Raw genomic sequence first — 12744 nt, forward strand, 5'->3', positions numbered from 1 at the left:
CTGTTGGCACGGTGCACACTGCGAGGGAACTTGTCTTCAGCAATTAAAATTACTGATATCCAATGGTCACGGAAGGAAAATGACTAAGTTGTTCCTGAGGCCTGAGTAATGACAACAGGTGTGCGTTCGCAAAATCCCGAACATAGAGCTTCCAGGGTGTTCACGTGATTATGAGCCATGCTGTGGCTGATAAACTGTAACAGTTATAATTAAGGTTTCGGGATGATGCCGAGCTGGCCCCAGCACAAGTGGAAAGTTATCCTCGCCGTCCTCGTCGACTTCAAGAATGGGCTGTATGTCGCTCTCGTTATGATCACCAGTGGAATAACTATGTACTAATGGACTCTTCTACCAGCCAACAAACCTCGTGGACTTCAAGCCGCTCGCAAGCTTCGCAATGACCGCCGTGTCAACCGATGGGTTCGTGCTCGCAATCTCTTGAACATCACACATCTGAGACTGTATGGCTTTCTCAATAGGCGGATAAGGCGTATAAGAAGCGCGCCCTCGGTAACGTTTACAAAACCTCCCCTACTGGAGGATCATCACACGCAAAGGGCATCGTCCTCGAGAAAGTCGGTGTCGAGGCCAAACAACCCAACTCTGCCATTCGTAAATGTGTCCGTGTACAACTTATCAAGAACGGCAAAAAGGTCACGGCTTTCGTGCCTGTACGTGCTTTCATAGTCGCTTGTCGCGAGTTAACTCAGACATTGATACAGAATGACGGTTGCTTGAACTTCGTCGATGAGAACGATGAAGTTCTCATCTCTGGTTTCGGTCGTAGTGGCAAGGCCAAAGGTGATATTCCTGGTGTGCGTTTCAAAGTGGTGAAGGTCTCAGGAGTCGGTCTTCTCGCTTTGTGGAAAGAGAAGAAGGTCAGTTTAATCAGATTTATACTGCTATCATTGTACTCATCTTCTTCGCAGGAAAAGCCCCGGTCATAAGCATCATTATCTTGTCCCTGTCATTTCATGTTATCGCATTACCTATGATTATGCCTGTGCCGCACATGCCGCACGCCAATGAAAAGCCAAAACCACCATATCATAGGATTACGCCGCACGATTTTCCTGTCTCGTAATCTACCAAGATACAGCGTTTGGTTCTATGGCAAGGCGTCGTCTAATATCCAAATGCATGTCATTTCAAAAACGTCATCACAGGAAATGGTGAATTAAAGTGTGTTAATCATAAGGAATCTTGTCCGGTCATAAATGGGCGCATCAAGTCATGCCAGCTCATACTATCATGATGCCTTGTCCTTCCATGTACTTCTTCAGGTCCTTTACCAACTCCAACTGCTCGTTAACGGTAAGCCCGCTAACGATCATCTGCAAGATAGAACCCACGCTGACGTGGTGTTCTCGAATAAGACTGCTATAATAGACGTAGGTGAACACGCCCATGAGGAATCTAGAAATGATGAGTGTCTTGATGAAATGCATTCGGGATTTAGAACTAACTGGCAGTCCATGCGATCGGTCATCCCTCCATGACCAGGGATGCTGTGGCCAAAATCCTTTATGTTGAAGGCACGCTTGAAACCAGATGCGAAAAAACCTCCAAACGGTGCCACCAGTGATGCGAAAACTGCAAAAACCAGGAGATGTAGTTGGTATGGTGCATAGGGAATTACGGTCACTGATTTTCCGAGCTAATGGCGACTCTGAGCAGTTACGCAATATAACTTTAATTTGCACTCACCAGCCGTGAAAGAAATACCCTGAGAGGCGACCAGATTTGCCACACCTTCCAGACAAATACTGGGTTGGGAGTACACTGAACATTACTCCAGGCAGAGACTCCGAGATCATGCACAGGGCAGATCATGTAGTTAAAGCGCATGAAGTACGAGCCCCAGAATACACTGAACAGGAGGGTACTCCAGAAAGCACCCACAAACCCTTCGACAGTTTTCTTCGGCGAGAGCTTGATCAAAGGTGTACGCCCGACGGTCATGCCCCATACATATGCAAAGATATCATTGCAAATGACCAACGAGGCGGGAACCCAGAACCATATCATACCCTCGAGGATATTGTTAACGATGAAGTGACTGCAAGATTCCCTTTAGGTTAGAGTCTGAAAGCGGACGAGACCCATACCCAGAGACAACGATCAGCAACAGACTCATGTGAACCCAGCAAAAGAGGCCAAATTGTTGCTTGAGGAATCCACGTCTGAGAGACATCACGAAACCAACGAAGCCGATGGTATAGAGCGTAAAGCTGATAATTCTGTGATTGGTAGCGAAAGGAAGTAGTTGACCGTCCGAGAATATGACATGCTGATCCTCAATTCAGTATAGTAATTACAACCAAAATTATCCCGCACCTTGAAGTAGTAGATGATACTCTCCCCGTATAGAAAATAGTTAGTGACGGCAAAGAAGTACCAATTTAGAGTCTTGCTCCATGGATCTTTCTTTCTCTTATTTTCGGCCTCGCCAGAATCCGGAGCATGGCTTGTGAGTGAGAATAGAGCAGTGACTTCGCGGTAGACAATCGTTTGACACAGCATGGCAAGCATGATCATATAAACATGACCCATGAGCAACAAAGCTACACAATGGTCAGATACGAACATAACCTTCTATTTGAAGTAGAAGAATGCATACCAACGAAAACTCCGATCATAATGAACGTCCATAGTGTTCGCGTTAAGATGCTTTGTCGTGTCTTCGTGCGTTCGACTTCTTGCGGATCAAGTTTACTTTTGAGTGCCTGTTCGACGTCAGGTTGTGAGACAGACTGTCCTTCACCACCTAGCAACTTGCTCGGTAGATGCAGTGTAGAGTTGTCTGAGTATTGCGTCAATTCCACTTATAAAACACTAGACAGAGGTTAAGATGCATACTTTCCGTGACATTCACGTGTTGTATATCGCCGTTAATAACAGGTCCCGGAAGTGATGACTCCGATACCTCCGGCTCCGGCTCCGGCTCGGGCGCTGGCTCTTGTGGTGGCTCTGCGGTGGGTTTTGGCTCGGGAGCGGTATGTGTTGTAGGTAGAGGATAAACATCTGCCGCTCCATCGGCCATACGCGCAATGGACTCTTCCAGAGAGGGTGTATGTCTAGGTGAACTATTTGCGGTACCTGCTTTTGAGGAGGCTTTGAGTTGTTTTCGCCTTTCGGTGCGAGCTTGTTTTTGAGCCTTCTTTATTTGAGATTTCGACGGCTTCGTATGCTCGGTGCTAGATAGCCCAATGAGCAAGCTACGTAAGCGCGAGGTCACGAACGTCAGCGAAGACGAACCTAGTCACCTGTGTCTGCGGCGTTTCTTCCTGTTGCTGTTCGTCCTCGGAGTCTTCAACGTCCTCGACGGTGAGAGCGTCGAAGGCAGATCTAGAAACAAATGGCGGGTTCGCTGTTATGCTAGAGGACCTACTCATGGTAGCAGACAAGGTAGCAGTTAAGGTTTGATGCGTGCAGTTTTGGTGCAGTTTAAATTCTGCTCACTTCAAGTTCAAATGCAACACGTGCCACAATGCGTCACGCTGAACCAAACATCGCTATGACACATTTCTTCTATGAATGCAATTATTATGGTATGTACATGATGAACCTCCCAGAAGCAGGGGGGCAGGGTTAAACCTAGATCGAATCTCTAGGGAATAATGATAGCAGTCTAAAAACCCTTCGTAAAGCCCGAATACACTGAAGTCTAGCCACAAAACATGGACTAGAATTTCCAGGCATCGTTGACTTCCATGGCCCAGGGAACTGAGATCAGCGTTAGTATAAGTTACTATGAAATACCTTCCACGCGAGCTCACATTTGGCGAGAAGTGTCTTTGAGAAGATCTTTTCGATCGGAACGTTGTGGGCACTGCACCATGCAGCTGTTATCCTAGATGACAAAATGAGTCGCTGTCAATGATGGATGATAGAGCTTGAAACTCACCGAGGGTCCAGGTAATTAATTTTACTAGAGGAGACACAGTGAGAACGTATTACTTGAGTGTGAGCACGACATACCTTGTACCAAGAGCGACCTCTTTGCCGGCCTCCCGATCGTCCATCTGAAGCTTGAAGGTCTTTATCTTCTCGTTTAACTTCTGGACAGCTTCCTCAATCTTCTCGGGAGCACGATCCCTCTTAAGTTTGGCTTTCCCTGTACCGCGTTCATCTGCAACCCTCTTGTATTCGGCTTCAGCGGCCTCAATCTTCTCCTGCAGGACTGAGTCAGGTTGAGGTTTACTGCCCTCCTGAACAAGCTTCTCGTTATCCTTGGCAAATTTCTTCTCCGCCTTCTCTATTTCCTTATTCTTAAGGGACTTTTCGTGGTCCTCTATCCAGTCGTCATCTAAATCGGATTCATCATCGGCGTACTGCTTCTGCTTCTTGAATCTGGGATCCATATTGAAGAGAACATGACGAAGCTTCATCCGATCATACTTCAAGGAACGGAGCTATCGGCGCTGTCAGTCACAGATCGCATCATAGGGAACAAACGAACCCTATCACGCATCTTGCCCATCGATTGTTCGTGAGTCTTCGGTGCGCTACGTTGATGGTTACAAAGGATGGCCACCATACGATTTGCATGATTATATGCATTCAGCTTCTCCTGGATAGTGGCATCCGCTGGCGTTCCTTCGTCCAACTGCTGTTGAAACGTGATGGATGCATTGTAAGTACGAAAAACCTTTGCAGTCAGTCCTTTCATATACGATGCCAAATGCTTATTCAGGAGCGATGTCTGGGAGAGAACCGTCAGCAGAATGTTTCAATATTTTGAATGATGTTGTGTCACATTGACGCGGTCAAAGAGGTTGTCACTATCCTCTTTGTTGTCCTTGAATAGCTTGATATTCTTGAAAACCTGGGGATCCACGGAGACTCGGTTGTAGTACCGGATGGAATCCTTACCCAGGAAATCAAAAATGAGGAAATCCGGTGCTTCTAACGTGACGTGTTCGCACCGCAGAGAGCAGCAGCCCACGGTGTCGGCTTCATCTTCACCTTTTTCATTTCCAGCTCGGAGAGCAAGCTTATCAATGAAGTACATTGCCGTTGCACGCTGCCTGTCTGCCATAACCTTGCTGCGCAGATCAGCAGAGTAATCTTTGCGAATACGATCCACGTGGTTCTGGAGGAATGTCAGTCAATGGAGCATCAGAGTCAGCAGTTGATTGCACCTTCAATTCACGTGCTTTCTCGAACTTTTGCATGTCGCTCTGCCCTTTGAGAGAGCTGCCTGCAGCTAGGAAGACGTATTTGTAATTGCCATTGACATTCTCGACCCAGTTGGCTAGCCAGGTGACAGTTTGGTCATGGACTATGGCTTTCCATTGTCCAGGCATATTAGGTACAGGGATAAGCGTTCTTTCACCAATATTGATGGTGATATCGTCCGGGCGTACACGGAACTACCATGGAGTGAGCAAGTTTTTGTTTTGTTCTAGATCCAAGTGCTATGCGCCCACCTTCAACGCGCCCTTCTTTGGATGATCGCCCCGACCCCTGAACAGGCCAGGAGGTTCAACCCTGAAGTTGCCAACCTTTTCCTTGCGACCGTCAAGGAGACAGGTGACATATTTCTCTTCGAATAGGTCTTTCTGCTTCTTGAGCTCTTTCTTCTCTGCGGTGCTGAGAGCCTTCTTTTTGGCCTTCTCCGCTTCAAAGTGTTCGAACATGGGCCGAAAATCACAATCCTCAAATTTTGTGATCTTGATTTTATTGCGCTGGTTCATAGTTAAGCAAGGCAGAGGCACACGAAGTAGGATACTTACAGGAGGATAGTCCTGAAGCACTTTCAACCAGTCGTCGAAGAAGTTTTTGTTGAACGTGGCATCTTGAGCGTGCTCAGTTTCCAACATAGCTGCATAAAAACCAGCCACTTCTTCGGACTCTGATGGTAGATCTACTTCTTTACCTACAATGCAATCAACAAACTTGTCACGGTGGAATGAATAAGGCAACCACGTACCCTTATACCTCATTTTCACATTCGAGGGTAAGGGTTCGTATGGTGGAGGAAAGATGACACCATTATGCTCTAGCGTTTGCCACTTTACTTCACCATCGTTATTCTGCTGAGCCTCCCACCACCTATAAACTTCCTCCTCGTCTTCTCCTTCATCTTTAACTTTGCCCTTCTTCTTGGGCTGGGGAGTTGTTGACCCGTCTGCTCCATCCTTGACCTTCTTCGAAGTAACTCTCTTTTTCGTGGGCTTAGATTTTCCATTGTCCTCCACATCCGCATCAGTCTCTTCCTTGACTTTGGACTTTCGTTTCCTCGATACCTTCTCTTTCTTCACAGGTGTGAGTTCCTCGCCTTCAGAAGCGGGAGGTTCGGAAGCGTCAGGATCTTCGCGTTTCAGCTTCTTCTGTGGGGGTCCTTTCTTGGTGGGAGCACGTTGCTTCTTAGCAGTGATAGAACTACGTTTGTTATCGCTCTCAGCTTTGACTGCTTTATGCCCGTTTACTGTAGAGGCTTTCGATGTCCCCGGCATCGGTATAGTAGAAGATTGCTTCACCGGAGAAGAAGCAAGAGGAGTATCATCATCTTCACTGGACGAATCAAGTGCAGCAGCTCTCTTGCGCCGTAAAGACTTTGTTGGAGTTACAGGTTCTGATTTTGGAACCGTAACTTGGGACTACGCAAAACGGTCAACTGATGCACGCAGTACACGGACAGGGGTACACGAACTAAAGGCATGTCTTCGTCCTCGCTCATGGGAGAATCACTAGCTTCCTCTTTAGCGTATACATTCGCGCCGCCTCTACCTGTGTTGGCCTTGCCATCGTTTTGGAAGTCGCCAAGTGGTCGGTCGTCATCTGAAGACATATAGGCATCGCTAGACATTATTTGAAGCGATAATTTGACACGAATAGTAGACAAAATGTCTATGCAGCAATACAGAGAATAAGAAGGCAAGAAGAACAGTGGAAATGAAGGACAGGAAGGCCTCTCCCGCGCTGTGGCAGCTGTTAATTTTTCCGAAGTCTTGATGGACCGGCCCTAAGCCTAAAAATCACATGATCACCTGGACTCAGAACCACAGCTGAACAAGCCGAAAACAAGCGGTTTCCTAGTTTCTACATCCAAGTAAGTATAGTTGATCATATTATTCAATAACATTTTGCCCATGGTTAACTTCATCTGCGGTTCAGTCATGTCCAATCTACCGTTGTTTCGTGACCCATGGGCGAAGAGGGAAGCGTGGCGGAAACATCCTGTGTTCACGAACCGTGCCATGTTTTCTAGCATGTTTCCAGGGCTTGGCATCGCACTAGTAGCATTTACTGCGTATGTGGTTGTTGATAATTTCTACTCCAAAGCGCAGCCAGGGGCACAGCAGAAGCACTAAGTTGGTTCAGGTGATGTTGGTAAGCAACAGCAGTAAGTTGTCTGTTTGTGCATTAACGTTCAACTCCCAGATAGAGAGGAATTTACTGGTGCTCCTTGCATCCTATCAGCTAGTTGAGTCCGTGCTCGGTAGCATAACATCACCACATTGCACACAAAACGTTGCATCTTCGCGCCATTGCCACGCAGCGGGGTTAATCTTGGCAATAGCTACTCTTGCGTAAAATACTGTTACAAAAGAAATCAAGTTGAGCATTGACGTTGAACGTCGAGCGCTCGAGCTATTTGCGTTGCCGATTGTACTTTCCTAAGGGTGCAATTTTTCTTTCGGTCTTTCCTCAAATGCATCGCACATGCTTTGATTATACAACCATTTTTGCTGTTCCTCGACGTATTTCGAAGGCTTCCTGCTGCCTGGTGGAAGTGGCATCCTCACGCTTGATTCGTTGGGTTTACACATTACATTATCGCATCCTCATTCCCTATCTCTGTGGTGTACTATGGGTTACGGTTTATTCGTTACGGTCCACTATTTCGCGATTTTTGTCTACAGCACTCAATCGTGAAGTAATTGCTTAGCTACTTCACTGGGTATGTTCTATATACTATACTATCATATCCCAAGTGAAATAAAACAAATATGTTGAGAAATGGTAGAGATCGTGTTTTCAGCGTGACAGCAGCAAAAATCACGATTCAGTGTCACCTGCCGTAGCTGCCGATGTCGGACATTAAATTTAATAGTGCGTTTCATGTGCGCTCAACCTCCACATCTGGCACAAAGTCACGAACTTCAAGTTCACAATCCATCTATGTATCAATACCCACTGGCACATCTTCATACATTCCCTCAGCAAAATTTTACACATCGTTAATAACTTGCATTTAGCTCTCCGTACATACTGTAGCTCACATATTTACTACTCAGTAGCCTCCGAGTCCTAATCAATTATCGTTGAAATTCACGAATCGCATGTGCCGAGCGGACTGTAAATTCGGCCAGTGTGATTGTCCGTTACTATTCGTGACATGAGGGTGACTCACGAAATAGCGGACCGTAACGAATAAACCGTAACCCATAGTACGTCCCTCAGGTAGGAGCAGCCTAGCAGGCCGTTCGTGACCACCTTACCCAACGCGTTTGCTCTTGAACAGCGCCAGTGCACATCTGCTGCCTGATGAGTGAATTCAACAATATTTCAGAACAAATCGCTTGATTGGACAGTATTCGGGACCACATCACAAACTAATTCATTGGAACTATGACTGGAGAATTCGTAAAGCATCCACAAGTCCTGGATGGACATGAGAACGTGGTAAAATGCTGCAGGCAAAGACCGTAACGGAACTAAAGCAGTGAAATATTAGTGACGGCATGGAATGACACGAGAAAAACAAGTACTGCATAAGTCCCGTCGTAAATTGGAGGGTGAATTCGATCACTTTACCCTGGTCATCTTTACGGGCGAAGATTCCACTGTGGCCAACATGGTAACAATAGCCGACCACACTGAGGCATCAGCAGCATACCGGCCTGTTAAACAAATGTATTAGCTCATGCCATGCAATACGGCAATGAAAAAAAACTCAGCCGACCTGGACATCTACGTCGGCCGAAGCCAAAACATAATCAGCCGGGTCATCGTCCGCCAGCGCACCATCGGCGTTCATGAATCTCTGGTATAAACGTAGATGCGTCAGGGTACCATTTTTCATCCCGTGAAAGGCTCCTGCCAATATAGCGTCAGCATGATCTCAAAACCTGGAGAGAATGTGTCTGACCATATGTTGTAGATGACAGTTACTCCTGATGTATGATGTTACCGATGATTTGCTCATTAGACGAAAACGGCGGACCTTTTGGAATGAAGTGACCCTCACATATATCATCATTTGAGGTGGCGCGTGGCGCTATAATATCATCTTCAGTGCAGGCTTGATCCTTCAGTGAAGAAGATTATCGAGGAGTACGACAGGCTGCCATCGCAAAGTCTCCCGCAGAACTGATTCAACATATGGTAGTGACGCTCTGTCTTCGAAGGTAGGTAAGCGATCCCGCCCAATCACTGAATCGATCTCCGCTTGTGCACGTTCTTGAACATATGGGTAAGATACCATGGCGAGAGCAAAAGCCATCAAGATTGAAGTAGTCTGTAAAGAACTTCAGCAGTTGACAGTGCGGTTCGGACATCTGCTAACGTTTCGTATGCACCTGAATAGATATGTATCAAAGAACGGTATATCATCCCTTGTAAAAGATAACAAACCTACAATAGCACTAGTAGCTGCTTTCTTCAAAGGCACCCTCAAACGATGGTCTGGATGTCTGATCTTGCTTCTCCATTCGTTGAAGATTTTCTGCAACCATCGAAAACTGACCAAAGACCAAGTTTTCGGCCTTGACTATCATGTAATCAATGGCTAGGAAAGAACTAATATTTTCAATGCCCACCATATGCTGCTGCGTATATTGAAATGGCACCTCTGCCATTTCAGTCATGTGATTAGTCGAGGCTTGAACCTCGCGTTTGAGCGAGGATTCCCAACACCAGTCAGGTAACTTCAGTACTGCACCAGAATACAGAATGTCAGCTATTTTCATGAGAAAGAGATGAGCTCACAGAAAGGAAAGTTTTTGAGCAAGATCGCTCTCTCTGAGGTTACCACCTGAAGGCCAAGAGCTAGTGCATTTTCTACGATTCGAACCAGAGGATCATCATGAGGGCTAGTTTGGCAGCCTTATGTCACTGATATCGCAACTGATGATGAGAATCTATGAACAGGTTAATACTCATTCGATGTTTACAAACCCATCAACTGACGTTGCGAAGTGAGGATGATAATGTTGAGGGTCATCAATTAGGTTGATGATCATCTCACGAGCCCGCTCGATCTGCATTGGACGAAACTTGAGTGCAGAGCTAGAACGGAAAGTTTGGTGGAAGAGTCGTCGGGAAAGACGCCATTCATCACCATAGCCTGCGAATGCAAAATAACCGACCAACCAAACCTGCCTGTACTTCATAATGATTGAATGGAAGATTGTTAGAAGAACGCACGGATCGACTGTGGCTATAGTTGGTAAATGCGAGAACGCTTGTCCATCAAGGCTTCTGCAACGTGCCGAGATCTGATCACCGCAATTTCCTGGCCTAGAAGTTGCACGAAAACCAAGTCTCCTGATATAATGATTTGTACAACGTATGCATCGTAGTACTATCTAGATTCCGACCACGTACCATAAGTAGCAGCCCATTTGGCATAAGTCAACCAAGGCTCCTTGCTGTCAACAGACAAGATGTTTCCTAACAGTGGGAGTGGCGCTGGGCCAGGGGGAAGTTTCTTCTGTCTGTTCCTAATGAATTGCTTGAGGGATGTGATAACGACGAAGGAAGCAGACAAGACAGCGAGGTTAACAATTGCATGGCGACCATTAACTGAACGAAACATGGTGAGAACGGTGTGTGAATTGATCCAAAGGCAAAACAAACTTGATGAGTTATAACTGCATGGGGAGCCGATTATCACACTCTCTACCTGACATGCTGGGGGTGTCGAAAAGAATAAGTAAATTTGGACTTAGTATACATATGGGCATTAAAATATTAACCTTGTGAAGTCGAATACTATGCCCCTAATCAGCAAATGCGACTTTAAACAAAGTTTATTCTAAAGCGCTCACAAAAGGTTCCTGTGGATATGCTTTGGAGTTAGCTCACTTCAGCGTCCGAAAATGCTAAATTAGACGCCAGGTGAACAAATAGACTAGCATCGTCTCTGCAGGGAGATGCCAAATACCTTTTCGGTTCGAAAACGGACCAAAAGGGGTACCTCGGTGAGTGTGTTAGGTTCTCGATGTGCTCAGCGATAAGTGCCTTGTTACTGTTCCGAAATACATCAATTCGACGCGGAGATTTTACATACAGGTATTTTTTTGGTATCCGGGATCGCAGGAGAGTCACGGCGTTTTACGTGCTATCACTATGCTGCGCGTTCTGATCGTCAATTGATGAGCAGACTCTGCTGAACAATTATCGAGCGGGGACACAAAATGCTAGTACTAGAAAAAAACATACATCGGTTTTCTGGGAGGAACTTGTTGTACGAGTTATGCACCTGGTAGAAAACAACTTGAATATGTCTCCTGACTGTTGGCAAATCGTAAGAACGGGACAGATAACGATAGCTCAAGTGCTCACATCTCAGTACTTCTCGAAAAGGAACCGAAATGCCCGTATGGATCTACTCCGAGTCGTAGCTTTATACGTGTTAGCGTAAAGACGAAGTGAATACGCGTACTAGTATCGAAGGGAATATATCGATTTCAATAGCCTTGGAAGAGCACGAGCCGACGTCAAAACGTCACTCGCTTGTCCCCCCCGGGCTTGCAATCGATCCTCTCATCGCTCCTGGTTCGGATTCTTCCGGCTCCAACACAGACCACGACCTCAGGCATTTGCATAGCTTGAAGACCCAATATCATGGCCCATGGGAAGTTCCCGAAGTGAATATAATATAGTAGACCATCTTGATCAAGTGGCGACACTTGTAGCTTTGGTTTGCAATATCCAAAGATTATTATGCATTTAGAGATCGATCTTTACTATGCAATCTCATCTTGATGATCGATAAGATATATATATCCTCTATGACCGATCGTGATCTGTATAGTATCAATATCAATTATCTCTGTGACAACAATGAAACTGACCGCATTTTATAAAAAAATTCATTGTCCTTAGGTCAAAGACCCTACTAGTATATCGGACATACTAAGCCCTTTTCGCGGAGGGCTTACTCCCGCCTAACTACCGCATGTATGTACGGAATCTGATGTGCTGTAAATACATACACCGTCAGCATAATGTCGGGCAAAGGTCAACACTAATCTCCTACAATGTGGTGAGGTGCATGGGTCAATAAATTGATGTTTGGATATTTTCGCATCGTGACGACGCATGTTTGATGAGGCGTCTCTCATAGTTAGAAAGGCAGTGTTAACGAGCGAGTAGAAGCAGAGCAAGAGATTGTGCAGGTACAAAGCGTCACTAGGGCGCAATTGCAAGCAAATAGCCTTATTTGAAAATGGTTACTTGGTGAGCGGTAATGGTGGTCTTGACACGTACATCATTTATTGTGAATCCAGCATCGTCCTGCACAGAGATTATTTCCTTTTGGTTAGACGGCTAAAAAGAATCCCTCTCTCGATATGCTAAAGGCCGTTAGGCCCAGTCCGAGGCTTCTTCCACTGGGTATCTCCAACCGTAAACTACCCTGCCGGTGGGTCACAGTTATCATATGCACCTGGCCGGTCATCAGACACGGTTGCAGTCGTGCGACGGAATATTTACTCCCAGTCTCCCACTAGGTATATAGCATCAGTAGCATAACCCTAAACAGAACAAGAAAGTCGGCGCGGTTGTGAT

General features: G+C 46.0%; 5 protein-coding genes across 5 annotated transcripts; 2 read left to right on the forward strand and 3 right to left on the reverse strand.

Moving 5' to 3' along the window:
• Positions 1–167: 167 nt before the first annotated feature.
• F5891DRAFT_1033153 (ribosomal protein S12/S23) lies at positions 168–1164 on the forward strand. The gene is made up of 5 exons (XM_041361691.1): positions 168–293; positions 356–420; positions 480–671; positions 723–878; positions 930–1164. Exons 1-5 carry the CDS (start codon positions 287–289, stop codon positions 945–947), a joined length of 438 nt encoding a protein of 145 aa, XP_041226236.1. The 5' UTR covers positions 168–286; the 3' UTR covers positions 948–1164.
• Positions 1165–3468, reverse strand: F5891DRAFT_1145684 (phosphatidate cytidylyltransferase). The gene is made up of 8 exons (XM_041365010.1): positions 3259–3468; positions 2860–3197; positions 2621–2803; positions 2338–2564; positions 2109–2290; positions 1708–2059; positions 1467–1657; positions 1165–1416 (listed from the first exon to the last, which is right to left on the reverse strand). The coding sequence occupies exons 1-8, from the start codon at positions 3393–3395 to the stop codon at positions 1242–1244; spliced, it is 1785 nt and encodes a 594-aa protein (XP_041226237.1). The 5' UTR covers positions 3396–3468; the 3' UTR covers positions 1165–1241.
• Positions 3469–3501: 33 nt separating this feature from the next.
• F5891DRAFT_1033159 (DNA topoisomerase I) lies at positions 3502–6970 on the reverse strand. The gene is made up of 11 exons (XM_041361692.1): positions 6659–6970; positions 5936–6605; positions 5739–5881; positions 5433–5690; positions 5145–5375; positions 4760–5095; positions 4463–4705; positions 3982–4415; positions 3908–3931; positions 3780–3853; positions 3502–3726 (listed from the first exon to the last, which is right to left on the reverse strand). The coding sequence occupies exons 1-11, from the start codon at positions 6812–6814 to the stop codon at positions 3686–3688; spliced, it is 2610 nt and encodes an 869-aa protein (XP_041226238.1). The 5' UTR covers positions 6815–6970; the 3' UTR covers positions 3502–3685.
• A 5-nt stretch (positions 6971–6975) lies between these two features.
• F5891DRAFT_303177 (NADH dehydrogenase 1 beta subcomplex subunit 3) lies at positions 6976–7515 on the forward strand. Its single transcript, XM_041371277.1, has 3 exons — positions 6976–7057; positions 7123–7338; positions 7390–7515. The coding sequence occupies exon 2, from the start codon at positions 7125–7127 to the stop codon at positions 7317–7319; it is 195 nt and encodes a 64-aa protein (XP_041226239.1). The 5' UTR covers positions 6976–7057; positions 7123–7124; the 3' UTR covers positions 7320–7338; positions 7390–7515.
• Positions 7516–8055: 540 nt separating this feature from the next.
• Positions 8056–10768, reverse strand: F5891DRAFT_980242 (cytochrome P450; the record flags this gene model as incomplete). Its single annotated transcript, XM_041376981.1, has 16 exons — positions 8056–8091; positions 8147–8167; positions 8232–8259; positions 8363–8493; positions 8767–8828; positions 8849–8852; positions 8915–9048; positions 9176–9260; positions 9290–9469; positions 9590–9676; positions 9698–9721; positions 9771–9886; positions 9940–10011; positions 10199–10332; positions 10378–10465; positions 10558–10768. The coding sequence occupies 16 exons, from the start codon at positions 10766–10768 to the stop codon at positions 8056–8058; spliced, it is 1413 nt and encodes a 470-aa protein (XP_041226240.1).
• Positions 10769–12744: the final 1976 nt, after the last annotated feature.

The sequence above is a fragment of the Suillus fuscotomentosus genome, assembly GCF_016647785.1.
Source record: "Suillus fuscotomentosus strain FC203 chromosome Unknown F5891scaffold_26, whole genome shotgun sequence".
In the NCBI taxonomy this organism is placed as follows: domain Eukaryota; kingdom Fungi; phylum Basidiomycota; class Agaricomycetes; order Boletales; family Suillaceae; genus Suillus; species Suillus fuscotomentosus.

Bases quoted from the DNA above. Each gene is read 5' to 3' on its own strand.
- F5891DRAFT_1033153 (XM_041361691.1), top strand. The intron at 421-479 runs GTTCGTGCTCGC...CTTTCTCAATAG, and splicing joins ACCGCCGTGTCAACCGATGG to GCGGATAAGGCGTATAAGAA. The intron at 672-722 runs GTACGTGCTTTC...ACATTGATACAG, and splicing joins AGGTCACGGCTTTCGTGCCT to AATGACGGTTGCTTGAACTT.
- F5891DRAFT_1145684 (XM_041365010.1), bottom strand. From the start codon at position 3,395: ATGAGTAGGTCCTCTAGCATAACAGCGAACCCGCCATTTGTTTCTAGA. The intron at 2,804-2,859 runs GTATGCATCTTA...CGCAATACTCAG, and splicing joins ACACGTGAATGTCACGGAAA to ACAACTCTACACTGCATCTA. The intron at 1,658-1,707 runs GTGAGTGCAAAT...AGTCGCCATTAG, and splicing joins GGGTATTTCTTTCACGGCTG to CTCGGAAAATCAGTGACCGT.
- F5891DRAFT_1033159 (XM_041361692.1), bottom strand. From the start codon at position 6,814: ATGTCTAGCGATGCCTATATGTCTTCAGATGACGACCGACCACTTGGC. The intron at 5,691-5,738 runs GTAAGTATCCTA...ACTATGAACCAG, and splicing joins TGCTTCAGGACTATCCTCCT to CGCAATAAAATCAAGATCAC. The intron at 3,727-3,779 runs GTGAGCTCGCGT...CGCTGATCTCAG, and splicing joins AAAGACACTTCTCGCCAAAT to TTCCCTGGGCCATGGAAGTC.
- F5891DRAFT_303177 (XM_041371277.1), top strand. From the start codon at position 7,125: ATGTCCAATCTACCGTTGTTTCGTGACCCATGGGCGAAGAGGGAAGCG.